We start from the raw sequence: 26,928 nt of genomic DNA on the forward strand, positions 1-26,928 counted from the left end.
TTGTCTGCATCCTGGGGCCTGTGCTTAGCATCTGTTGCTCGCGAGTCCATTTAACCCTTCCAACACACCCAGAGGGAGGTGCCTTTGTCATTTCTCCTTTAGGGGGACAGGCTAGCCAACAATTAGGTGGCAGAGCCAGGACTGGACTTCTGGACTGCCTGACCCTAAGACTTGTGTTCCTGATTACCAAGCTGCATTGTCACCTAAGAAGAGAACATTACCAGGAGGGGATGCCACTCTAGATCATAGACTAAAAATGGTGTGTTACCTTAACTGTCACTGAGTACAATTGCCATACAAATCCTGAGCTGTTACTGAAGGACAAGATGACTCACTGGGTATGAGCCTTGCTCCCAGGCAGGGATTTTTTTTTTTTTTTAAAGCCAATTTCTCAATAGGGAAACCTGGGAATGATGAGAGGTGACTGGTGGGCAGGGTCTGTGAGTGCTGTGTCTCTGTGTTCTGTTTAAAAGGCAGGTATGGACTTTGTTAGCCTCATTTCATGGTCACAGGCAGGTTAAATTCTTTCCGCAAGGCCACCACCCAGGATAGCCCAGAGGTAGAACTCTGCCCTGTGATTGGAAACCAACTGTTCAGGCTGTCCACATTCACTCAGAGGAGACATATGGTCCTTCCAGGTCTCTTCTGAGACTGAGTGCCACCCCTTTCCCATGAGAATTTTACATGTAGGCTGCGAAGCACCCACACATGGGAGGCACGGGTCACCTGAAGCCTCAGGGCCAGCTTATCTGAAGGTGGAGAGGACCCTGTCTTCAGGCAGAGCTCTCTCAGGAAGCCAGCAGCTGTCACCTGGCACTTCCAGGGCATGGGAAGCACAGATCCTAACACCCAGGCCCACCAGGAAGTTGTGGGCATGTGCCCTGCATTCCATGTTGGGGAAATCAGGGTCACATTCCTCAGAAAAAACAAGTTATTGGACCTGTAGCTAATGAGAGGATTTCTACTTCAGTGCCAAGAATATTAATTTGACACCCGCAAACTGTGTCTGACAAAAAGGATTCAGATAATGTCTACAAGGAGCAGGCGGAAGGGAGGAAACAGCCTCTTATTCTTAATAAAGGAAGACTAGACAATGCACACCAGAGGGGTGTGGCCTACCAATCTGTCACTCTGGCAGAACTGAAGAACAATGGCAGTCAAGACACTCTATAGTGAGGCCACAGGCTAACAAGACTGAGAGACAGAGCGTAGGGATGAGCTAAGTCTCTGAGCCCTGTCTTCCCCATGCCTGGCTCTTGCATCATCAACACCTGGGTACACTCTGTCTCCTGGGGTTAGTGCATCTAAACCAGAGTGAGGAATAGAATATAAATCACAGGGTTCATCACAGTATTATTGAGAGAAAAAAGCATTTGCAACAGAGATGACAAATAGATGTCCTAAATATACAAAGAGCTTCCTAAAATCAATAAGCAAAGAGAACAAAGGATTTAGGGCTGAAGTGGGAGGGGCCTTTTCAAAAAATAAAACGTTTCATACTGAACTGAGAATCTGAACAGAACAAGGGGGAAAAGGGCAATGATCCTTCTAGAGAAATCAGGAGAAAACCCAAGTGCCGACCTCCCCAGGGGGAATCCATACTTGAGAGGACATGGGCACGGCAGTTAAATAGTTAAGGGGATGGAGCTTGGCCTCAAACAGATCTGGTTTTGAGTTTAGGCTCCAGCATCTCTTAGTTGTGGGCAAGTTAGAGCCTTAGTTTTTTTGTGTGTTGCAAAATGGAAATAACAGAGCTACTCCCTCCCCCAAAACGGCTCTGAGGTTTTCTAACAGCTACAACCAGAGTCCAGCATGGTCTGTGAACCTCAGGCAGCCCCAGGGTGACCAGAGCAGAGCAGTGCCTGGAAAATCTGGAAAAACCTATCAGGAAACACTTCCTGTATCTCCTACAGAGGACCCAGGAGGAAGGGACTCCCACTGCCAAGTCCACAGTGTGTCCTCAAGGTTAAAAGACCAGGAAGGTCTATTCAGGAACGGCATCCTGCTGAAGACTGAGAACAGGCACAACCTGACTCACCACTGATTAGCAAGGACCCCAGATCCCGCGAGAGAGGCAGGAAAGAGAGGCCATTCTCTCATAGCAGCCCCCAACCCCAACTGTCCCCAAGATCAGCTTTAATTCTCTCCTCATGAGGCCCACAAGATGTGCCCCCAAAGCTCTGACAACATTTGGCACTTCAGCAAATCGAGTTTCCACAGCCGCAACCTGAAGAGAGCAGTTTAATGGACTGTATCTCCTGTGCTCCCACTAAACACATCACACACAAAAGCCAATTCCAAGCAAAGGCGGCTGGATGGGATTAAACAACTCAATTTAAAGGACTGAAAACTCAGCTGCTTCCAGTGAAGGCCCATGGAAAGAGCCAATCAGCAGACTTCTCCCCTTCTTTTTGCTCTCAACTCCTTGATGAGTCACTCCTAGCTCACAGGCAGAACTGGACCACACATCCACCTGGGTCTCAGACTGCATGGGGCAGCAGGGTGGATGTGGGTAGGAGGGGCCAAAGGTGTGCACAGACCATCTGTTTGGGATTTTTCTGGAAATGTAGAGAGCATGAGAGGACCAGGAGGGTGATACCTGCCTGCTGGCTTTTCTCATCAACCCAGGTTCAAGAAAGCAAATCCAGGTTGCAGGACAGTAGCTAGGGCCCTAAGTGAGCCTCATAACAAACAGCCCAGGGAAGACCAAGCTGCATCATTCCAAAGAAGTCGAGCAACTTCTCCTTCTCCCAACACCAGTCCTGTCCTCCCCCATGGCCCTACTGCACAAGTCATAAGCCGACTGTTATGTGGAGACAAGGCCCTACCATCCCTCAGTGATGAGAGCCCAGAAAAGGGTGACGGCCACATCACAGCTTAGACCAGCAGCATCCAAAACACAGCCAGAAGGACCGATCTGGAAGATGGAGTACTGTGTCCTTAGAAACAGGCACACCTGCCCCTTGGCTAAGAGGCAGGGGAGCCCTAAAAAGAAACTCCTGCCCAAACTCTGGAGCCAATGATGCCAAGAATGAAGGTAGAGTAATGGTGAGTTGGAGTGCCCTGCTCCCACAAAGGCCACCCTCTCCTTTTCACACTAGAAGTTCATGATGGCCCCAGGAAGCAAGGCTTTGGGACCAACTTTAAGTGGGTGGCCCAACTGGTATGCAGTTGAAACAATACAACCACACAGCCCTTTACATACATCTATTTCATTCCAAACACAGGTACTACTGTTATCCTCATCAGACAGAGGAGGAAACCGAGGCAGAGGAGTCTGGGCAGCAAGGCAGGGCCATACCTTGTCCTCAGGCAGGTGACCCCAAAGCCACACTCACAACTACCTTCCAGGGCAAACAAACTCAGGTAAAGTTATAAACTCATGTCCTGGCCCAAGTGTTCCAAAACGGCCTACAGAAGAAATAGACTTTCTTGAAAGGCTAACACATATGGTTTAAGAGCACAGCAACCAGACGAGCACATCTAATCTGAAGACCCCCACAGCTCACTAAAAAGAAGGCAGGGTAACGTGTTTCATAAAGAAGGCTGGCCTTGAGGACCTACCTCATCAGATTCATCAGATAACGTCTGAAGTAGGATAGGGAACAGGCTGTCTGTGTGCCGGAACATCTGGAGAGCAGAGAAGGGGGTACTCATGAGTGCCCTGCTCCAGAGTCTGCTCAATGCAGACTACATGCTACAGGTCTGTTATGCCCCCTGTCCCCTCCCTAGCCTGCAGCACCTCATAGCACCTGCCACTCTTCTGCTTGTCAGGCTTTCTCTAAATGGCCACATCCCCAACACTGCATGTGGGCAGGCCCTGAAAAGCCAAGGAAGACCTTTAGATGACCACTGGCCTTCTGAGGAGCTGGGTTCAAGCTCACCTTGCGGGGAGTTTTGATGTAAAGATGGTAGAGCCACTTCAGAACGGCAATCCTGGTCATCATCCCAATGGCTGTGTCACTGAGGTGGCAGTTCAGGACTTGTACAATCCCGTCCAGGTGCAGGGTCACTGGAGCCCTGTCAGTGCTGTGGGCAAGACCAAAAAGAAGCCTGGAGTCATTCTCTCCCCATGAGCTGCAGCACCCCTGGTCTGTACACTCAAAAGCATATTTCAGCTCCACTGTCCTTGGCACTGGCAGGAAGCTAAGCAGATGACCCTCGTCTGGCTAAGTCCAGTGGCTCCAAGGTGGGCTTGCTTCTGTTTATTTCCTTCTGCCCTTTATGAAGGAGCACAGTGTGGGTGAAGCTATGCTGTCCACATGGGGAGAAGGCCATTCTGCTGGACTCTTAGTCACTTCACCTTCCTCTCCCCAGCACCACAGACTCAACAGAGCTGGCCGAACCTCTGATTTGAACATCCTGTATGTTTAGCATCCTCAGTGCACCATGCCAGACCTCTGCTGATGAAACCAAACTAACATATCTAATGGCACAAGGACAGGTCCCTGAAACACTCTGTGGCATCTGAGACCCTTTGCAGGCAAGTGAAGACCAATAGGCAAGTGAGAATGAGGACTGCTCTGCCATCCTTGTACCCGGCACAGAGCATCCTAGAGAGAAGCAAAAGGGCTGCCTTTGAAGTAGAACTGCTCTTTGGGACTGCGGATGAGGTGGGGACCTGCCTCAGAGACTTTAAGATTGTACAGACAGTGCTGTAGTTCAAGTCAGGCTTGGAGGTCCCACACACTGACGCTCTCTGGTCTCCACTGACAGAAAGGGCACAGGAAGCAACCTGGGGAAGGCCAAGTGATGCTCAGAGACTGAGAAGCTCTACTCAAATTGGCTGTCCTGGAATTTATCAGAGATCCATCTGCTTCTGCCTCCTGAGTGCTAGGATTAAAGTCCAGCAGATCCAGTAAGGCTGGATTTTAAGGAGGGACAGTAGGGGCAGGAAACTTTAGAAGTTGGGGGGCTCCTCTTCTATCATCATATCTATCATCATACTGCATTTCCCCAAAGTGATGACAGTGCAGGCTGCATTGTCCACTGTCCACTGTCCACCTATACAAATGGTCTTTCTTCACCTTTCCAGGCTACTCAATTATTCATCTGCACCAGGAACTTGATGGCTGAAGCTCATGTGTTGTGACTAAGGGGTGTGTCTTAGTAATAGCTGGGCAGAATCACTGTTTAATGCACTTTTGTGGTCCCCTGGTGCCTGTTTCAGGGCTAACAGTGGGCATTCCATTCCCAGGGACGAGATGATCTCAGTATGTGACAGAGTGACAGAACTCAGAACAGAGCCTCGGCACAGAGAAAGGCAGTCACTGTGCTTTTCCAGGAACCACATGGCTAGGTGTTTCTGATGGCTTTTGAGCATTTCAAACCGTCAAGGCTTTGGCAGCAAAGATAGGCAGAACCAGGGTGGCAGAAATGGTGGCCAGTCAAGCCCTTTATCACTCTATTCTGCTTTCTGTCCAACATAAACACAGTTGCACCACAGATGGGCTTCTACGGTCTCTAGTTTCTAAGTCAAAATTAGCTTTCATGTTTTAGCTAAGCCAACACAATAGTATTATATCAACATACAACCAATAAGCTGAACATAAAGATCACCAACGAGATGCTCTACATCCTCCTGGAGTCCTAGCCTTTGAAATCTAGCATGCATTTTCCATCAGCAGCACATCCCAGGTCAGGGGGCTCGGCAGCCAGCACAGAAATCCATGCTGACTCTCACGATTTCTTCATACTCCACCTTTCTCTGGAGATGGCCAGAGCTTCCTGTTTCATATCCAGGTCTTGGTTTTCTGAATCCTGGGCTGGCCTCTTGTAGAGTCCTTTCTGGAGTGAAGCCCGAGGTTTGGCTCTCTGGGCTACAGTTGCTGTGGCTAGAATATCTGTCTCAGTGATGAAGTAGATGCCTGCTACAGTTTGAGGCCTCAACAGTGCAGGTGGATATTCAAGAATAGCTGCCTTTTTCAGCCATACTTTGATAGTGCTCTTCTCTAGGGTCTGTAGTAGGTCCTTTTTCCAGCAGGAGCAACAGGGTGTTCAGGATCCGTGTCTGACAACTACTGCGACATCTCAGTTCAACTAGCCCCCGGCAGTGGCTTCAGGTGGTGCTGTGTCAAGCCCACACAACAAAGGGAGCAAACTGGCAGCATTGTGCATGCTGATACTCTTTATTTATTTATTTATTTTTAAATAGGAAACTACAAAACTTTTACATGCTGATACTCTTTAATGCTGCCCCCCACCCCCTCCAAGCTAATCCTCAATCAACAACCATGAGGTTATGGATGGGACCTCAAGGTTCATGCACCCAATCTGGTCCAGAGGCAGTGTCAGATCCATCAAAGCCAAGAGGCCAAGGGCTGAGAACTCATTCCCTTAGCTGGAGACATCTTTTGGGGTCCTCTCCCCTTGGCTAGCTCAAGGGGAAGGTCACGGGGAGCAGCTGCACACTTATCTTAGTGCCTGGCAAAGGAAGGTCAGGATCCCATCTGTCCTTGAGCAGGCAGCTCTCAGCTGCTCTTCTGGGTGGTGCTGGTTGCTGAGTCTCCCTGTGCTTGTAGGGAGCAGGGGTTGTGGGGCACTCCTGGGGGCAGGAGTGCTCACACACAGTGATTAGCTTCCCCGACTAGGCCAAGGACAAGCCTGAGACGTAGTGTCCTCTGCTCTGGCTAACCCATCAGGAACAGAACTGCACTCACAGGAGGTTTAAAATACATTTCCATACCGGTTCCAAAATGTCTAGACGAGTCACTCCTGAGAGCTTCTGAGTTATTTCAAGGTGTCTTCGGCAAGCATTTTTTTGGTACAGCATCTCCTAATGAGTCTTACACGTACATGCATTGCAAGGTTCGTGTGCACGGCATTGCTGCAGCTTGAAGCACAAACTTGCCCTACCATGCTTCTGATGTCATCAATACACAACCACCTAGTCAGCGGTTCTCTCTGGGGGCGTTAGCTGTATTTCGTAGTGTTTAACTTTCTATTCTATTTATATTATAGGTGCGATCAAATTGTAGGAAAGGCAACTCTAAAGAGAGCTTATGAATTCAACATTGTCTTTTTACATATTCTTTTCAATCAGCAGTCTTTCAAAGTTGGGCAGCACTGACTTCTAGGCTTTTCTGCTGGTTATGGTACAGGGCAGCCAACCACACTAGGAGAACAGTCCTGAATGGTCACTGATGACAGCATAGCCCTTGGCAAGGCCCTAGCTGCCAGGTGAAGTCTGCACACCTGTCCAAAACCCTGCCATAGGCATCAGAGAGGCCAATGTGCAATCATTCTATAGCTACCAGCAATTCATCAAGCAAATGCTGGTACTGGGGAGCCAGACAGACGAGCTTGGATTTGCACCTCCTCACTAATCTGCTGGGTGGCTTCCAGCAAGACTTAACCTCTGTTCTGCCTCCTTATTTTGATGATAGGGATAAGGAGGGTCTTGTGATAACCAGTGAGGCTAAGTGTGATCAAGTACTTGCTGTCTGCCAGGCACTGTTCCAGGCTTTTCACATACTTTAACTCATTTATATCCCATTCCCCTCTGGGGTCAATGCTGTCACACACCCCCTCCCAGTTTATACCCACGGGAGGCAGGAAGTGAACGGGGCCCCTTTCTCCTCAGAAAGATAGCAGTGGAGAAATCTTCCCTCTGCTGTTGTCTTGCTTTCTACCATGCTTCCTCCATTCTGTTGCCTTTCCTTTCCATCTCTCCTCAAGGAGGCCCATTTTCAACTTCCCACAACTTCCTGCACTGTGGAGGTTAGAGGAGTTCAGACCCCTTGACTGGTGTTCCTTGACTGTCTGCCTACTCAGACAGAGATGTCACCTGTTTGCTGAGTCTCTTGGTGGCTAAGCCTGGGCCCCACACAGAGAGAGGAAGGCATCTGTGGTCTCTCAACGCTTTGGACTCCCTGTACCCAGTATGATCCCTGACCAGCTAATGGACTCAGAATTTAATGCAGATGTCTGTTTTCCTAGGAGAAGGGTCCACAGCTTCATTAGGCTCTCTAAGGACTAGTGATCACTTAGAGGCTAAGGACTAGATAGTCTTCCTTCTAGCCACGATTCTTAGCTGGCCACTTGTGCAGGGCTCTGAGTAGGCAACACATCTACAAGACGGGAGGGCAGGTTGCTTAGTGTCAGCCTGTGCAAGCTCAGTGGCCTTGGAGGGAGCGGGCCAGAGGCTCTGAGCATCTAGCCTGTTCTCACAACTCCTATGGCTGCATCCTTCTTAGCACAGACTGCAGGCCGTGATGCTCTCACAAGATGATCCTCCTACCCCAGTGTAGTTTGCAATAATCTTCTGTTTTGTTTTCAAAAGGTTGGATTCTGGGTGACAGGTATAAACTAAACCTGGTTCCAGATAGCTGGTTTGTGACCTGAACACAGGAACTGAAGTCTCTGTAGGCCCACCCAGCAGAGCAGAAGTTTTTAAAAGACAAGCAAGGTGGTAGAAGGTTATGCTACCTTTGTAGTCCATCAGTCACACACTGTCTCTGCTTCCTCCTTCATCCTATTGTCACTCCCTGAAGTGTGACAGTCTCTGAAGCCCAGATTACAGTGTCAAGCGCAGAGTCTTTCTGGCTACAAGTGGCAGCACATAAATCTCCTCCCTGACCCCGCCACTCCTACATATGCTGCTGGCTTCCAAAGCCTCCATGTCCAGTGCTGAAACCTCCAGAATCCACATATCCCCTGCACCTCTGTCCAGACCTCCAACCCTGAGTTCTAAAACCCAGTGTCCATGCTGACCTCCTTCCCACTGGGGATGCCTAGCAGCCTCTGGGGCTACGTCTACAGTGCCTGTCATCACGCCTGTTCTTCCTTCTAGCCCAGCTTAGGGATGTACCAGAACATCCTGGGTTTAGTTTTAGCTAAACATCTAGACATTTCCCTTCCTGTTCCTCTCATTTGTTCCACCCTGCCCATCAGGAAAACTGCCAAGCCTACTTTTCAAACACATTTCCCATCCTGCCAGCTCCTCAGTCTCAGTCCCTTCTCCCCAGCCACCCTGACCCTCTCCTAAGTCCATTTTGTATGGAGTCACCCTTTTCCCCACCTTTCTTCATCCCTAAAATAGATATGATGCTGCCAACCCTCAGACTAGACACCAGCAAGCTCTCAATGGTCTGACATAAGGTGAGCACAGAACCTGGCTGCAGGAGCACGTTCATTAGCCACAGTGGCTTGACCCTTAATCCTCTGTGCAACCAGTCTCCTCTACAGCGCTGCTGTCTCCTGGAAACCCGCTGGCTACTTTGTTGTCTCCCATTAAAGTGTGTCAAAGTGAGAGTTACATTTATGCTCTGCCTCTTTACCTCAGAACCTATGGGGACAAGCCCAGGCAGGCACTCTAGAAATGTATGACAAGCACGAGAAAGTGAGTGTGTGACTGGCACTTACTCTCCTGTTGCTCACTGTGGAGGCAGCACTGGGGTGCACAGTTACTTAGTTTAGTACCTGTGTGCTTAGAAATGATCGTTGAGTCTTTAGGGATAGCAACACATTAAACATGATATAGAAGGGAGATCCCAAGGGCTGAGAAGAGCCTCCTGGAGTGGAGTGGGCATGTTCTCCTCAGGCCCAGGTTCAATGTTAAGCTTAGGAAAAATTCACTACATGGAAATTGCCACCCACACAGCTTTAGTAGCTAAGCCAGGAGACTCAGCCCAGGACAGGTCGCTCACTAGGAGATTCCATCACCCTACAGGAGCAGGCTGGAAAGGCAGAGGATGACTTTGCTTCCTGGCCTGCACTGCCCCCCTGTGGAAGCCCATGCTATGGCAGCCTTCCTGGGAGAGAAGGTCGAAGAAAGTTCTTATGTCTGCAGCTAGATCATGATTCTGATTGCTGAGCCCTTCCTGCTTCCCATGCCTCCCCTGCCTTGGATAAGAAAAAGGCTCTGGGTGAAGGCATCTGCAGCCTCATGCAGCCATTACCACACGACTCGGCTCCCAATCTTTCCCAAGGGCTATCTGTCCAGAGGAACTGGGAAGAGAGGTTTCCATGGATACCTCTTTTGTATACCAGGTACTCCCCAAACGGTGGCCTCACACAGTTTTCCTTGGGTCTTTGCTGCAGTCTCTTGCATCCAGAAAGATCTAGACCATTGGCTTCATGAAACACTTACCTAGCTGAGGTGAAGACGCCAATGCCACTTCCGAAGCTGGAGTCACAGGAACCACCTGGACCTCCTGGGGAGGAAGAGGAACAAGGTGACACTGAAGCCTGCTTGCTCATTTGTAGAAACAACACCCTGGTCCCAGCACCCATACTTCTATTTTAGGCTCCTGAAAAGGAAACCAAGGACCCAGTGCTTCTGCAGTTAGTGCTTAGGGAATAACAGCTAGGTATGAGCATGTCTACCCATGGGGCTCTCACAACTGTGGACACTCATACCGAATATAACTGGGACATTTCAGAAGGGCCTGTAGGCCCAAGGGCAGTGGCTGTGCATGAATTGGGTTATTTAACACTTTAGCCAGCAGGAAATGCAGGCAACGTTCACAATGAGACATGATTTCATAACCACCAGGAAGGATAATGTAAAAAGGAAGAAAATTGTTAGTAAGGGTGGGGAGGAGCACAAACTCTTGCGCATTGCTGGGAAACGTGAAATGGTGTTGTCCCTGTGAACAAGGCTGGCAGTTCCTCAGAAGTCCCACAGTTATAGGCAGCACAGCAATCCTGCTCCAAGAGCGCCACCCAAGAGCAATGGAAAGCTGTATCCCACAGAAGCTGCAGTTTATGGCAATGCAGTTATCTATCATAGTAAAAAGGTGGAAACCGCCCCAATGCCTACGTGTGGATAAACAAAATGAAGCATTACTCAGCAATCAGAGAAGAACAGGTCACAGAATGGATGAACAGCAAAGACATGCTGAGTCAAAGAAGTCAAATTCCAAAAGACTACATACTCAGATTCTATTTTAGGAAATGCCCAGAACAGACAAATGTGGAGACAGAAAGTAGATTAGAAGTTGCCTAGAGTTGGAGCATTTGGGGGAGTGCAGTGTGATGAGTAAGGGCTTCTTTTAAGGTCATTGAAAATGTTGTAAATTTGGTTGTGATGATTATACAACTTGGTGAATATACAAAACATCAATAAAAGGGTTAAAAATGATTCAGGGAAAGAATTGTGACCTTGCACTCTGCACATGTCCCCTCAGCATGTGGCCAACTCAAAACTTTACTATACTTAGCTTTCCGCGCTGGCCCTAAGCAGAACAGGACTGAGATAATTCTGACCTTTTTCTTTTGGCACCTAATTAAGTTTCCTGAAGAGCCAAGACATTGTGCATCTGGAAGACTGCCAGTAGGACTCTCTTCTGACCCCAGTTTTGGCCAGAAACTGGTCACAGCTGAGAACATCAAAGAAAGGAGGAGGGGAGTCAGCAGTGTGAGGTGCTCAGATATAAGGTCAATATCACCAGTCAGTACTGAGCCAATGCAGCCCCAACAGGATGCGCTGCAGACAAAGGACTTCTGCAGCATCCTTCCAAAGCTCCTTCAGCACACAGGGAAGACACTGTAAGACAGATTCACGTGGAGAAGTGGTCTGCAAAGTGACTGGCCAGCCCTTCACAAGTGTCACAGATTGGAGGTCATTCAGAGGACAGCAATAAGGTGTAGCATGGAGTTTTAGAATCAAAGGGGCAGGAGGGGAAATTGGCGATAGTCAGATTAGGATTACAGTGGAGTCAGCAGTGTCCTACTGAAGTTCTAGACAGCTCAGAGAATGATACAAAAGGCGCTCTTTATACTTCTGCATTTTTCTCTACACCCAATTATTCTTTAAAGGTGTTTTTTTTAAACTTAGGATAATCTATAGACCAGTACCGTGGAGATGAGAAACTGAGGACAAAAGACATTCCATGACATTACCAATCAAACAGTATCAGAAGCCTGGAATTTTTCCAGAAAGCCCTATACACACATTGAGAGAGAAAGGGAGTACTGGGAATTGACTGGCACAGGAGACTTCCTGAACAGAACACCAATGCCACAAGCACTAAAAACAACTATCATGAAATTGAAAAGCTTTTTTAAAGCAAAAAGGACACCTTCAAGAGGACAAAATGGCAGCCTACAGAATGGGAAAAAATTTTAACCAACTCCACATCTGACAGTGGGCTAATATTAAAAAAAAGTAAGAAACTAGACATTAACAAACCAAATAATCCAATTAAAAAATGGTATACAGATCTAAATGGAGAATTCTCAACAGAGAAACCACAAATGGCTGAGAAACACTTAAAGAACTGTTCAACATTCTTAGACATCAGGGAAATGCAAATCAAAACTACTTTGAGATTTCATTTTACACCAGTCAGAATGGCTAAGCTCAAAACACAAGTGACAGCTCATGTTGGCAAGGATGTAGAATAAGGGGAAAATTCCTCCACTGCTGGTGGGAGTACAAACTTGTATAGCCACGATGGAAATCAATATGGCAGGTTCTTAGAAACTTGTGAGTCGATCTACCTCAAGACCTAGCTATACCACTCTTGGGCATGTACCCAAAGGATGCTCCATCCTAGCACAAGGACACTTGCTCAACCATATACATTGCAGCTTTATTACCACTGGAAACAGCCTAGATGCCCCTTGACTGAAGAATGGACAAAGAAAATATAGTACATTTACATAATCGAGTATTACTCAGCTGTTAAAAACAATAACATCATATTTGCAGGCAAATGGAGGGAACTAGAAAAAAATCATTCTGAGTGAGGTAACCTAGACCCAGAAAGACAAACATAGGATGTGCTCATTGATAAGTGGACATTATCTCTTAAGTAAAGGATAGTAATGCTACAATCAATCCACAGATCCAGAGGCTAAGTAAGAAGGAGGGCTCAAGGGGGGAAATGCATGGATCTCCCTGGGAACAGGAAAATAGAATAGATTTTGCAGATGAATTCGGGGCAGGCAGGGATGGGAACAGGATGATGATCAGGTGGGGAGATGGGAGGGATGGAGGGAGAGAATACTGGGAAATATGCCTGGAATTGGGGGGCATTTGGGGGTGATGTAGAAACCTAGTGCAACTGAAACTCCCTGGAAACTGAGAGTGATCCTAACGAACTCTCCTGGTAATGGGGGACTCGGAGCCTGAATTGGCCATCTTCTATAGCCAGGCTAATGAAGAATTCCAGTGCTATACTGAATAAAGCTGGGCTCTTAGTTAGGGTTTCTGTTGCCATGACAAAACACCACAACCAAAAAGCAAGTTGGGGAGAAAAGGGTTTATCTGGCTGACACTTCAGTACCGCTGTTCATCACTGAAGAAGTGAGAACAGAAACTCAAACAGGGCAGGATCCCTGATGGCTGTATCTCATCAGGGCACTTCCTCAACTGAGACCCCTTCTCAGGTGACTCTAGCTAGTGTCAACTGACACACAAAACCAGTCAGAATAGCAGGCTAGGCTCCCAATGGTAGGACTGGGACATCAACCCACCACAAAAACTTGGACCTACAATCTGTCCTGTCTGCAAGATGAGCTGGGGAAATGGTGGCACAGAACTTGTGGGAGCAGCCAACCAATGACTGGCTCAATTTGAGGCGCATGCTATGATAGGGAGCCCATGCCCGACACTGCCTGGATGGCCAGGAACTGGAAGCTGGATGGCCCAGAGACCCAGAAGAGGACCAAATAATGACTGGCCAAAAAAAAAAAAAAAAGTAAACAAAATGATTTCTAATGATATTCTGCTATACTCATACATAGGTACCTAGTCCAAGCAACATCAGAGAGGCTTCCTCCAGTAGCTGATGGGAACAGATGCAGAGATCCACAGACAGGGGAACCCCAGAGAAGAGGAGAAGGAAGGACTGTAGGAGTCAGAGGAGTTGAGGACACCATGAGAACACGGCCCACAGAATCAACTAAGCAGGGTTCATAGGACCTCACAGAGACTGAAGCAACAAAGACAGATCCTGTATGGGTCTGAGCTAGGGCCTCTGCATATACCTATGATTGTGTAGCTTGGTGTTCTTGTGGGACTCCTACCAGTGGGAGTAGGGGTTTTTTGACTCTCTTGTCTGCTCTTGGGATCTTTTCCTCCTACTGGGGTGCCTTGTCCAGCTCTGATATGAGGGGTTGTGCCTAGTCTTCATTAATTAATTAATATTAATTCGTGTATCAGTGTTTTGTCTGCATGTAATCTGTTTGCCACATATGTGCTTGTGGAGATCAGAAGAGGGCATTAAATCCTCTTCTGAAGGATTAAATCTGAAGTTTCAAATGGTTGGGAGCCACCGTGTGGGTGCTGGGAATTGAATCTTGTTCCTCTGCAAGAGCAGCCAGTGCTCTTAACCACTGAGCCATCTTCTCCAGTCCTGTGCCTAGATTTATTGTAAGTTGTTAGGCTACATCTCATGTTCAATGGCTATATCTCTAGGAGGCCTCTTCTTCTTTCTGAAGGGAAACAGAGAAATGGATCTGGGGGAGAGGGAGAGAGGGGAGGTGGAAGGCAGTGGGAGAGGTGGAGGGAGGGAAACTGCAGTCAGGATGTAATGTATGAGAGAGAGAGAAAATAAAAGAAGTTGAAAGCTGATTAAATGTGGGGGTCCTCTTTCCCTCTGGGCCTGTTGGCCACCAGGTCGAGAGGGGAAAGAGGCAGATGGGGTAACAGAAAGCTTTGGTGAGTGGCTCATGAGCACAAACGGAGACAGCCCTCTGGGAGAGATTTCAGTGAATCAGCTTGGCTTTATCCCAGAGTATAAGAAATATATAAGATTGGAGAGCCTGGGGACAAACCTTAATTTGCATTAAGTAGCATGCTCCTCTCACAAGGCTTAGCATGTGGTAGTAGGGTCATATAGCAGAGCCCCTAGCACGTCTTCTCAGCAAGGATCTGTGCCAAGGGTCAAGCTTCTATCTCCAGGTGAAAGGGGATAGTGTGGGACACGTTTCAGACTCGTCCAGAGGGGGAGTAGATGGGGAGATGGAGCTGCAAGATCAGCTGGGGGTAAGTGTTCAAGTGAGGTGACGGGGATGCCTTCTGCTACCCCACTCCTTTCACTACTCTGGTCATTTCCCCAGGCTCCTTTGATTCTCATCACCACCTACATGTCAGGTTTTAGCATCACCATCTGACAAATCGGCATAGAGAGGTTAAGCAATTGTCCCTAAGTCAGAGGTAAGCATAGATCTACGGATTCTACACTCAAACCACTTGAGTCAGTCTCTCTCATTTTTTTTAATTTTATTAAAAAAAAAAACCTATCTTTTTTTTTTTTCATTTTACATACCAATCCCGGTTCCCACTCCCTCCCTTCTTCCTATTCCCTCCCCCATCCAATTCTCAGAGAGGGTAAGGTACATTGCTTTGAGGAAGGACCAAAGCCCTCCCTACTGCATCTAGGCTGAACTCTCCAAAGAGAATGGGTTCTAGAAAGACAGTACAAGCAGTGGGGATAAATCCTGGTCCCACTGCCAGTGGTCCTGCAGTCTGCTCTAGCCATACAACTGTCACCCACATTCAGAGGGCCTTGTTTGGTCCTATGCTGGTTCCTTTCCTGTCCGGCCAGAGCTTAGGTAAGCTGTTTCAGTGAGTGTACCCATGGTGGTCTTGACCTCTTTGCTCATATTCTCACTCCTCCCATTCTTTGACTGGACATTGGGAGCTCAGCCCACCCACTGGGTTCTAATGACAAAGGAGGATGGGTTCATATGCCAGGAATGCGTATTTGAAAGACGGGAGAAGGCAGGGAAATGGGTCCTTGCTGAGAGGTCCAGGCGGGACATAGCCCTCTGGCCTGTACTAGACTGATGACCTTCAGCACTTGTGGCGGTGGAGACAAACATGCTCTATTTTCTCTACTTGAACAAAAGAACTGGGGGCAGCGCCACTAGTCCAACTAAGCAAGAGGTTGAGGCAGGAGAACCCTAGGAGCCCAGTTGTTTCAGACCAGACTGAATGGTGCAGAAGGAACCTATCTCAAAAGCAAAAATTCAACCCTCAAGTAAACCAACTAACAGCAGCAAAACCAATAAAAAAACAAAGGAAGAAAATCCTCGCTCTCACCGGTCATGTTTCTCTGCCCTCCATTTTCAGATAAACCATCAAAAGGATGTTAATCTTTACTGTACCTCCTTCCATCTCAGAACCAGTTGTATCCTATGGCACCGATGCTGCCACACTGTGAAGGCCAGCACCCCAGTCTTTCTCAGCTTACACAGCTCCAGTTACTACCCTGTGACCTTCGCTTGCCTTCCTTCTTCCCATCTCTTTGGCTGGCTCCTTCGCCTTGTCCCATCCGACATGGTGTGCTCAGGCCCACTGGTAGTCCCCTTCTCTCTCTAACACCCAAGCCCCTGGCATTCCTCCTCAGTGTATTAGCTACTTTGCTTGCCAAGTACATACAAACATACAAGTTACAAAATACTTGGCAGAAGCAACCTAAGAAAGGACGGATCTAGGTTCGTTTTTGAGGATTTCAGTTGTGGAGAAGGCACGGAGGCCAGAGTGCCTCAGTCTGTCTTCACATCAACTGTGAGGTGGCTGGTCGTTGTGGTGTTCAAGAGGAAGAGAGCATAAGTGTAGCTAGGCCTTAGCTCTCATAGGTCCACCTCCCAATGACTCACGTCCACTTGCCAGGCCCCGCCTTTTAAAGGTTTTCTAACCCGTACACACAGTACCTCCAGCTGGGAACCCAGTATTCGAAACACCATGTCAGGGGAGACATTCTAGGTTCAAGCCATGTAACACTGAGCTCCTAGCTCCAGACAGTTATACCAAAGGTTCCTCATCTGAGCTCCAGGGGAGTGCTGATCTCCTAGTTAAGGTCACATTTCTGTCTAAGAGGCATAACAATTCAGTACATCCTACATTTTTCCACCCTCTCCTGAAAATCTCCTCATTGTCCCTTCCTACTCAGCAGACAGTGACCCCATGCTTCCAGTCACCTGACTCCCGATTCTACACGTGGACCCCATTAGCAAAGGCTCTCCCTCCAAAGGACTACTACAGCCTAGCTTGTGCCATTGCCCTGTGGTGCCTATACTATTGAAGGTTTTTGACATAGTGGCTGTAGTTCTGCCATGGGTCCCTCTACTCAAACCTGTGATCCCTACAGAATCCAGAGGAAACATTGGCGTTCTTTTGGTCCCTCACATGTGCCCCCACCCTGTTGTGCAAAAGACACTGCTCTTTTGGGGTAATGTTCTGGCATCTCCCCTCCACTGGAAACAATTCCCTCCTTCATACAATGTTTAATTCAATGTCATATTGTCATTGAGGCCTACTGGGAGGATCCTGTTTAAAATCATGCCTCCCACCTGGACTTTGAAGCTTTCTCTTCCTGTGAAGTTTTCTACAGCATTTATCAGCTAAAAAGAACATTCCTAAAAATAAATCTTAGTATATATTTGTTAATGATTCCTAAGGCTAAATTATTAACATTTAGGGCTCATGATACTGTCAAACACCTGCTAGGCTATTTAACCTCTTCCCTGTTTGCCTCCCAAGAAGGGAAGATGTCTGGTTCCAGCCCCTTTCTCATCCTCGGCCTCAGGGCTTCACGTGTGATCCCAGCTCCCAGGATACAAACTGCTTCTCGTGGCTTCTCTTATAGGAAAGGCCCTATTTATCCTCGTAGGACTGCATCATGCTGGTGGGATCAGAAACTGGCATTCAGCAGCAAATTTGGCATCAAAAGTCTTAAAAGTTTATGAATTTATCCTTAGGAAATAATTGCAGAAGTTTGTAAGATTTTGGGCATGAAAGTTCTTTTCAGCAAGGATTATAGGATTAAGATGGAATTAGAAACAACTAAGTGATTTATGATAGATTGGCTAAATAGATTAGCGCATTATCTATCTGATGTAATGATGCAAGGTTAGTACATTAACAGGGAAGCAAAGCTTAACAGATAAGGAGATTATAAACTGCATTCCCAAAGACAGAAGACATGTTTGAATTACCTGTCCAGAGACCTACCGTATTAATGTAACTAATTATATAATGCTGGCTAACAGGGAAAGTCAATACATGTTGTGGTTTTTAAAAATTATAGCAGAAACAGCCCTAATATCTATGCACACAGGGGAGAAACAGTCCTAATATCTACTCATACCATGGAATATTGTTCATCCACAAAAAGAAGTTTAGTACTAATATATGCTAACAACATGGGGAAGCCTTGAAAATATTATGTGAAGTAAAAGAAGCCAGCTCTAATTAGGTACATAACCGCATGATTTCTGTTATGTGAATGCTCACAACAGGTAAACCCACATGGCTTGACGGTAGCGCAGGGCTGGGGATGGTAGAAATGTTTTGGAACTGGGTAGTATTGATGGTTGTATGACTCTTTGAAGATACTAAAATGACTAAGTTGTACTCTTTACAATGTCAACTAAAAACATCAATTAATGCAGATTAGTGCTGATTAAAGTGGAAAATATGTACTACTGTAAATCACTATATTTCTCATGATCCCATTTCTTCAGGTGTGTGTGAAAACAAAACAAAAAATATGCAAGTGTTATATACACCAACAAAACAAAACACTCAAACCAATCCAACTTGTGGGCAGCGGTGACTCCTGGGTGATGCTACTCCAGTCAGTGCTGTCTTTCTAACATCTCTTCAGGCAGCACATGTTTCCTTTAGAATCAGAATGGAAAACCATGCTGTTTCAAGACCTCTGGGAAGCTGGGCCTGCCAGCTGCAAGTGCTCCCTCCCCTGGGCCTGGGTATAGTCCCATGTACCCTACCCTGGTGTCACTGTACTCCCCGCTCTGTAGCTGTCCTTACAGGCAGATCTGTGCCTGATGTGCCTGTACTTACAGGGTCCATAGACGGTGCTGACAAATCCTGCCAAGAGTCAGCTTTGCAAACAGGTGGATTGTATTCCATGCAGAGCGGGGCGGCCACTCTCTACTGGAGATCCTCTGTACAGCTTCCCTTCTCTCTTACCACTTCCTCATTTCAAACCCACTAGGAGAAGCCCCAGCTGAGGGGCTTGCTATGGGAAGACATAGCCATGCTCTGACTAAGAATGGTTCTGGCAGACTTTTGACTTAACTTCCTCATGCATAAAGGTGGTGTTCATGCAACAACTGTGTGTTGTGTCTTCAGTACAGAGTTCACAAAACTATACAGAACCCTTCCAACAGGCTTTGTGATAAATGACTTTTGCCAACTGTAGGCTGATACAGGTCTTCTAAACGTGTTCAGATGCATTTTTGACTCACAATATTTTCAGCCATTGGGTCTGTGACTGCAACCTCATTTAAGTCAGAGAGCGTCCATGTTAAAACAATGCTCCAGCACCTGCTGTGAATAGCATTTGTCACACAAGCAAAAAAACAAACAAAAAACAAACAACAACAAAAAAAATGAGTCTGAAACTCACAGCCACCTCACAGGTTAGGTGACAAAGGTTACCCCACTCAACAAGTAAAGAAACTAGTGTTGGAAAGGCTAAGCAGCAAAGCCAGGTGTGGAAGCTAGAGAAGCTGAGACTGAAGAAAGGCTGAGCAATTGAGGGCAAAAGAGGTGAAGAGGGCTGAGCCAGGGCTTCTAAGCAGGTTGTTTAAATGCCAGAATCAGTGCTGTGACACCCAAGACACTAGGGTTTTTTGGGGGGAGAATGGGGAGGTCAGGCCAGGCATATTGAGTGCTGCAAGGACGCAGAGTCATGGAAAGGACTTTGCACTGAATATCCCATAAATGGCAGAGCTGACGGGGAGCTGCAGGTGGACAGGACTTGGGGCAGAAGGTACAGAGGAGGGGTTGGCCTGATTGGAGGCTTTGTGGTTTGGGGAGGAAGAATGAGCTCGAGGGTTGGGTCTGTGCATGCCTGTTTGATACATGCACACATACAACGGGGCCTGTCTGAAGGTGCGCCATGAGGAGCATGCTACTCTGTTGCATATGTGGTGCATGCTGCATCACTGGCGAAGCATGGAAGAGAGACTAAAAGAGGAAGACCAAGTAGGAGGTGCCTATGGCAGTCACCTGGTCCCGCCCAGAGTAACAGGAGCAGATGATGATTGGGAAAGGATGGGACAAGCTTGCCCACTGCCTGGCTGGATCATCTGTCTAGTGACTTGCTAGGACTCTGTCTTGAGCATTCTGGAAAAGATTATGATTAGTTATAAGCTGAGAAAGGCTGAGAATAAATGTTTAGCTGTCAAGTGAGACATTCCTGTTTCTAGAAAATACTATAAAGTGTGCTGTTCATTTCTTACAATGCTGTTTATGAGTAATAAAACCCAGGCAAAACTGCTGATATGTACCCTGGTTTAGGGTAATGCTCCCTTGAGCAGACAGCTACTTGGAGAAGGCTTTGAAGAACTAGTTAAAAGGATAAAGACTCTGCATTGGCTGGGAATCAAACCTGGGCCTCCCACATGGCAGGGAGAATTCTACCATTGAACCACCAACGCTCCAGCTCACAGAGAGCTTTTTAGCTGCTGCCATGACCCACAGAGTGGATCAGCTCCTCTACAGGGAACTCACTGCTGCCACAGAAGCAAACAGGGAGGGGCACAGCTGCCAACTCCTCATACACAGTCACTGAAATACAACTCACACCACAAAATTGTGTTTAACGCAACTTTGCCGTTTTAAAGTATATAATTGGGTGGTTCTAAATACAATCACAAAGGTGTACAGCCACTACCCTATTTAATTCTAGAATATTTCCACCATCCCCAGAGAAACCAGGATCTGTCCCAAGCAGACCCAGGATCATTTCCTCCTTGGTCTAAGCAACCACTATTCCACTTGCTGATGGGGATTCAGAGACACTAACTTCTTTGTCAAGTCAGAAGAAAGCCATGCAAATACAAGGAAGAGAAAGTTATTCAACACAAAAAAAACAAGATGTGGATTGACACATCATTTTAATTATGTGTGTATGTTAAAAATATAAAAGATATGCCCCAAATATGACATTGCTTATCTTTGGTGCAGGCAATCCTGCCATTTCGCAGCTTTCCCCTACTGTGCAAATCGTCTAAAATAAGAACCATAAAACAAGGGAAGCAAAATAAGAAGCTTGCACACCAGTAAGTTCACAGTCTATTACCGAGCCGCCAGGTCTATAGAAAGAGCTTTTCCTGTGCAAGGTGTGCATTAACTTACCTAAATTTCCTCTTTCCAGGAGCTCTCAAAAGTGCTCAAGCTACTGCACTGGCCATAATCAAGCCCCAGTCTCTCTCATGGTAGGTGAGAACTTTGCCAATGAACCACACACCAGTTGTGTGCTGTTCTGCCTCTGGTGATGGCACAGCTGAAACCTGATACCCAATGCAGATACTCTACCAGCCAAACCCACAGAAGGAAGCCCTGGGATGTGAGTAAGGCTGTCTGTTGTTCCCACAAGGAAGGAACAGCACACACTATAACTAGGGTGGTTCTTTTGGCTCCAGCTGCAGGTTCCAGATCCTGCTCTGTCACCCGTGGACTCTGCACAAGTTTTGCATCCATTTACTCTCTGGCTCACTGAAAAGGAAGACATTCTCTACCCGTCCCTCAAAAGATGGTCAGAGACACTGAGGACAAAGGTCCTGGAGGGCAAACTATCTCCAATCAACGTAAAAAATGGTTTTCTTTATTTTACAAATAATCAAGGAAACAATGTAAAGAAAGCCTTTGAAAGGACTGTTTAAAGGCACTGACTAGTGCAGTAGAAATGCCAGTATTTAATAAACTAGCATTTTCCTGACCCATCCTCCCTGAGAATGGCTAGCACAGGGAGGGCCAGATGTCGAGAAGCAAATGAAATGCACAGCTTGGTGCTCCTGCCATGTTCCCAACAGTGACTAAACCCAGGAGGAGTTTGTGTAATGGTCTTTGAGGCGGAAGGGTGAAGAGCATGGACTCTAGGGGCAGCTGTCAGAACCTGAAGGACGGGGCTAACAAAGTACCTGCTTCACCAGACAGGTACCAGAACCAGTCAACAATGATACTACAAGTTTAGTTCCAGGACTTGTTTGCCCAGCAGCAAAAGTGAAGACTCTGACTCAGGGTACTCACCACTCTCTGTCCCCTCCTGCTTTGGCAGGGAGTCCTCAGGGTTGGGTTCTGTCTGCTTCTGTGCTACAGGCTTTGGCTCATCTGGTTCATCATCCTCAGGAGTGACCAGCTTCATCAGGCTCTGGTTACACACATTGGCCACCTCCTTGATGCCTGTCCACTGATGTAAGGAGCTCCTCCAGGCAAACCACTCCTGAAGCCTGAGGTCACCAGTCTTCCTGGTCATGGTCTTCCCTGCCACATGCACCCTTGTGAGATGCTCTTCTTCTCACAGGTGAGCCCTCCTCCACCGGGATCTTTCCCACCCAAGGTGCAGCAGAATGAGCTCACAAGGTGGAACCTCGGTACATGGGATTGCTCTTTCCTATCTGGAAGTAAGCAGGTGAGGACTGGGGACAGTCAGCATTAGCCTTGTGTCCCTTGCTTTCCTAACCCATACTCAGCTCTATCTCCTGCTTCCTAATGCTAGACCATTTGGAGAAGTGAAGGAGCCTAAGGGAACCCCTTCCCACTCAAGGTCCCTCCACTTCACAGTTCCCCTCTCCAGAGTAAAGGATACTTTTCTTGCGGTCATCATAGGCCAAGCAGGGCAGGACAGCAGTCAGGATTCCAGAGGAGTAGGGCAGCATTACCCGGCCTGCCAACTGGATGAACTCCCGCATCCAGCACATGGCTGTCAGCTGAATCAGGTCGTCTGGAAGGGAATTGGTGGCTTCTAGAGGGGCTGGCACTTGCATTGGAGAATTCCCTCCCAACTACCATGCACAAAGTCTAGGCCTGGAGACCGTCGCACCAGGGGCTTGACTGCTCCTAGCTAAGTGAATACAATACTTCTTGGGCTCTCTGCCTTCTGAAGGTTAGTCCACAGGGTAAGAGAGTTCGGCAATGTTGTGCTGGACTTGAAAAACAGCCATGGTGCCCTACCCTCCCTGGATCCATGCTCCACTGCACTATGACTTGTGCTTCATTTCTAAGTGGAATTCATTTTCCTATCTTTAGATCCACAAAACTGGCTTCTCTGGCCAACAGCTTGCAGTTATGGTGATGGTGTTGCTGGTTCAAACATAGAAATCATGTCCTATCTCTCTTGGAACCCTTCTGATGCCCCATCACCCTATGCTAGTCAAGGGCCAGATGTGCATGAGACCATCACAGACCACTTGACTCCAACTGACCCTATACCTGGCTTCAGGGGCATGATAAGGTGCAGCCTGGCCTTGGGAACAAAACCACCCAGCTGACCTGTAGGTTCATGGCCAGTAACAGGAAGCTGTCGCTGTGACTGTTTCACCGTGGTCTGATAACCAATAGGTGGCAAGGGAAAGGCCTTTCTGACCTCTAAGGACTCTACCTTTACCCAAGGCAAAGCATATCCACAACAGCTTCAGAGCAGGTAAAGGTGTTTGTTAAAAGAGAATCCAGATCTCTTTTCTTACCCAAACCCATCACTCTACAGCTTCCAGGTACAGAGGCACAGTGCCTTTCCCACCTGGGCTCCCTTTTGCCACATACTGAAGCTTGCATATGAGAGATGGGCTTCTGAGGAGACAGCAGTGACTATAGGGACCCCAAATACTCACCTGTGGTCTGGCAGTGGATCACCAGGATGTTGGCCATCTCAGCAAACTTCACACTGGAGGGGTTCTTCTTAATTTCTTTCAAGAATTCTCCAAGAACCACCTCACACCTACCAATGAGAAAAGGAGGAATGAGCTAGCATCTCAGCTCATTCCTGCTCTGGGTCACATCCCTACACTTGTCAGGACACCGAGCAGAGAAGGGAAGGTGAGCTCTCTACTCCTCCATGGGGAAGGATATGAGAAGTAAAGGGGGTGTCTTGGTTACCAGAACATGGAGTTGTATGTGACAATGGGCACCCAGAGGGATTCTATTGAGTGGCAGCTTCCTGCTCCTTCCCCCACTCACATTTTTCGAATCTCTTTGCCATTGTCACCCAGGATCTGGAAGAGCCCATCCAAGATCTCCGGCAGGTAATCCAGCAGGTTAATGTCCGGCACCGACACCAGAACCAGGATCTGATGGAGGAGGGTGGTGAGAGGGAGAGCTGGGAGACCTGGCTCAGGTGTGGAGCCGTCTCCTAATCTCTTCCCCTGGGAAGAGTGAAAAGGACTAGAGGCCTGTGTCATGGCAATGCAGGTACCTACGGTGGATGGTGCTGGCAGCCATCATTTTTCTGCTCAATGTGCAAGGAATAGGGAGTTTGACTCCAAGATTATTTGGATGCTGGGGAGAGGGGAATTGATGGGGGAAGGCTGGATGAAGCTAGCAGGCTTGCAAAGGTGGAGCTGCTGGATGCAGCACTATAGACTTCAGAGATCCTGGGCATTTTCTAGGACAAGGAAAGAATCTCATCTCTTCAGGGGCAAACAGGACAGGCAGTGGAGACAACACTGGACAAAGTGCTTTTGTTGTTTTGTTTTTTGAGACAGGGTCTCACTGTGTGGCCCTAACTGGCCTGGAACTTGCTTTATAGACCAGACTGGCCTTGAACTCACAGAGATTTGCCTGTTTCTACCTCTTAAATGCTGGGATTAAGTACCACCATGCCCAGCCCACAGCGCTTTTGGTGACGAGGTTTTTAAAGGTTATTGGGGGATACACAAGACGGCATCTCTTAGCCCAAGGAAACACTTTGTGTGTTAGAGCGCATGTGACTCTACCAGAGACTCCTGGTAGCTAGAAGAACCTACCAAGGACTGGACCTTACCCAAGAGATGATGAACTGCCGGGCATATTGGTTGTTAGAGTAAATCCTCTCCCGCAAAAGGGGAATGAAGCCGACCAGGTCAAACTTGTTGCTTTCTGTCACAATGTCCTGTGGGTCAAAGGAGTGAGGGGGCTATGAAGAACCAGAGCTTAGCCTGCTGTGCTGCTGGCCCTAGGCTGACTTGAGAGTCAGGGAACCATGGAGGGGGATGGCAGAACCAGGGCCAGGTAGGAGAGGTCCCTGGAGAATCGGTATTGTCACAGACTCAAAGCCAAACAAAATGAAGGATGGTGAGGAGAGAAAAGTCAAGAGACCTAAATGAAAGGCAAAACCATACTCTGAAGTCTGGGGTAGACCCCAGCATCCTGTCATGGGAGGCTGGGGTGGAAGCTCAACTTCATTGCTCTGGCTGGGGTATTAAGACAGAAGATTCTGGGCTGGAGAGCTGGCTCAGCAGTTAAGAGCGCTGGCTGCTGTTCTTGAGGACCTAGGTATAATTCTCAGCACCCACATGGTAGCTCACAACCAGCTGTAACTCTAGTTCCAGGGGATCTGATGCCCTCTGGTCATCTCTGCAGTGATCAGGCACATAGGTGGTGCACAGACATACACGCAGGCAAAGCTATACACATAAAGTAATAAAATAGACCCCCCAAAACAGAAGATTTTCATTTAGAGGGATGGCACAGTTCTGAATTTTGACTGTGGTAATGACACAGCTCTATATACTTGTCATGGAAACTGCATACCAAGCAGTAAGCTTTAATACATATGCATGTACTATATGCATATATAAAATTTAAACGAGAAAAAAACATTTTTCAATGCCAGAATTTCTACTCTACACAGAAGAATAAATTCTAAAAATAAAAGAGGGACAAAGTAGAAATACCTTTAAGAGTCGGTCTAGGAGTTCAGATCCACTTTTCACATTGGGGTCTGGGTCAGCAGCCAACTATGAGGCACCAAAATAGAGAAAGAGGCAAAGCTCAGTCATAGTGAGAGGGAAGCCAACGGACTAAAGCAAACCAACAGCCAAGATCACGGTGCAGGGTAGAACACCAAGTGGTGTCTTCCCCCAATACCTGACCCTGAGAAAGGTAGGGGCAGGTAGTAAGTCAGTCAGCTACAGTGGAATTCCCATTTACTCAGGGACAGCTCCCCTCCCCAGCCTGCAAGCTCTGCTGGGGTTCTCAGGCCATGTTCTAACTGGGTCAGACGGTTGTTTCCATTGGCGGCTCCTGGGGCATTCCCATCTTAAAGGGCTTGGTTCCCTCCCAGGGCACTGAGGCAGCAGTGTGGGTGGCATTTAGAAATGTCCGTGTTGTTTATTCTCCAAGATTTACAGATTTTCTGGGCCACTATACATTGCTGGGGAGGGCAACTCCTCCAGGCTGAGGGAAGGGCAACTTTAACAATATGAGGGGAGGCAACCCCACCATGGTGACAGGTATGAAGGAGAGCAATAGGGACCCTAAAGCTCTATGGGGATTTTTTTTTAAATTTAATTTTATTATTTTTTTTTTAAATTTTGAGACGGGTTTCTTTGTGTAACAGTCTAGTTGTCCCGGAACTTACACTGTAGACCAGGCTGGTCTCGAACTCAATGAGATCCGCCTGCCTCTATCTCTCGAGTGGTGGGATTAAAGGTGTGAGCCACCACCACCTGGCAAGGGGGATTATTCTTTAACCCCTTACCATGGAGATTGTAATCACTGTCCTTACGAGGGACAGCCTGTGCCGTGGAGTCACCTTTGTTACTTTTGCCTGGGAAGTTAGCACTTCTCAAACTACCAGCCTTTCTGTTAATGTGTACAGCAGGCTGATACTGTCACAAAGTGCAATGAAGATGGACAGGGACATCAAGAATATACAGCTAAAAATCTATGAAAAATTAGATACAGACAGTATGTGTCCCTTGTAGCAACATGCTTATCTGTTCTGCTTGCATCTCGGCAGTGCCCCAAGCTCTCGGGGTCCTAGAAAGGCGCGTTGGCTAGGTGGGTTGTTCCTAGTTACCTTACTCAGTCCATCAAACAGAACGTTGAAGTGTGGCAGCACAGCACCCCGGGCCACTTTGACGATGTTGTAGAGGGCCTCGCAAGCGTAGTAGCGCAGCCTACTGTCTGCATCATTAAAGCAGGTCAGCACTGGTTCGATCAGTTCCTTCAGGTAGAGCCCCGAGTCCTGTAATGAACAGGAGGACTAGTTAGAAGGGCTAGGCCCCTGCCTTTGTAGCCAA

General features: G+C 47.6%; 1 protein-coding gene across 2 annotated transcripts in view; it reads right to left on the reverse strand.

The window, feature by feature from the left end:
• Vac14 (VAC14 component of PIKFYVE complex) overlaps positions 1-26,928 on the reverse strand; it is a 106,115-nt gene that overhangs the window by 65,265 nt on the left and 13,922 nt on the right. For both annotated transcript variants that reach the window (XM_050143651.1, XM_050143652.1), the window contains exons 3-12: positions 26,706-26,873; positions 25,579-25,641; positions 24,687-24,794; positions 23,885-23,994; positions 23,539-23,645; positions 22,518-22,652; positions 21,959-22,111; positions 10,091-10,154; positions 3,885-4,029; positions 3,565-3,630 (exon numbers count right to left, since the gene is read on the reverse strand). In XM_050143651.1, coding sequence (XP_049999608.1) covers positions 3,565-3,630; positions 3,885-4,029; positions 10,091-10,154; positions 21,959-22,111; positions 22,518-22,652; positions 23,539-23,645; positions 23,885-23,994; positions 24,687-24,794; positions 25,579-25,641; positions 26,706-26,873 — 1,119 coding nt within the window. The remainder of the gene's footprint in view (positions 1-3,564; positions 3,631-3,884; positions 4,030-10,090; positions 10,155-21,958; positions 22,112-22,517; positions 22,653-23,538; positions 23,646-23,884; positions 23,995-24,686; positions 24,795-25,578; positions 25,642-26,705; positions 26,874-26,928) is intronic.

This window comes from Alexandromys fortis, unplaced genomic scaffold (genome assembly GCF_014885135.2).
Source record: "Alexandromys fortis isolate MF-2015 unplaced genomic scaffold, M_Fortis_MF-2015_v1.1 scaffold_1, whole genome shotgun sequence".
NCBI lineage: Eukaryota > Metazoa > Chordata > Mammalia > Rodentia > Cricetidae > Alexandromys > Alexandromys fortis.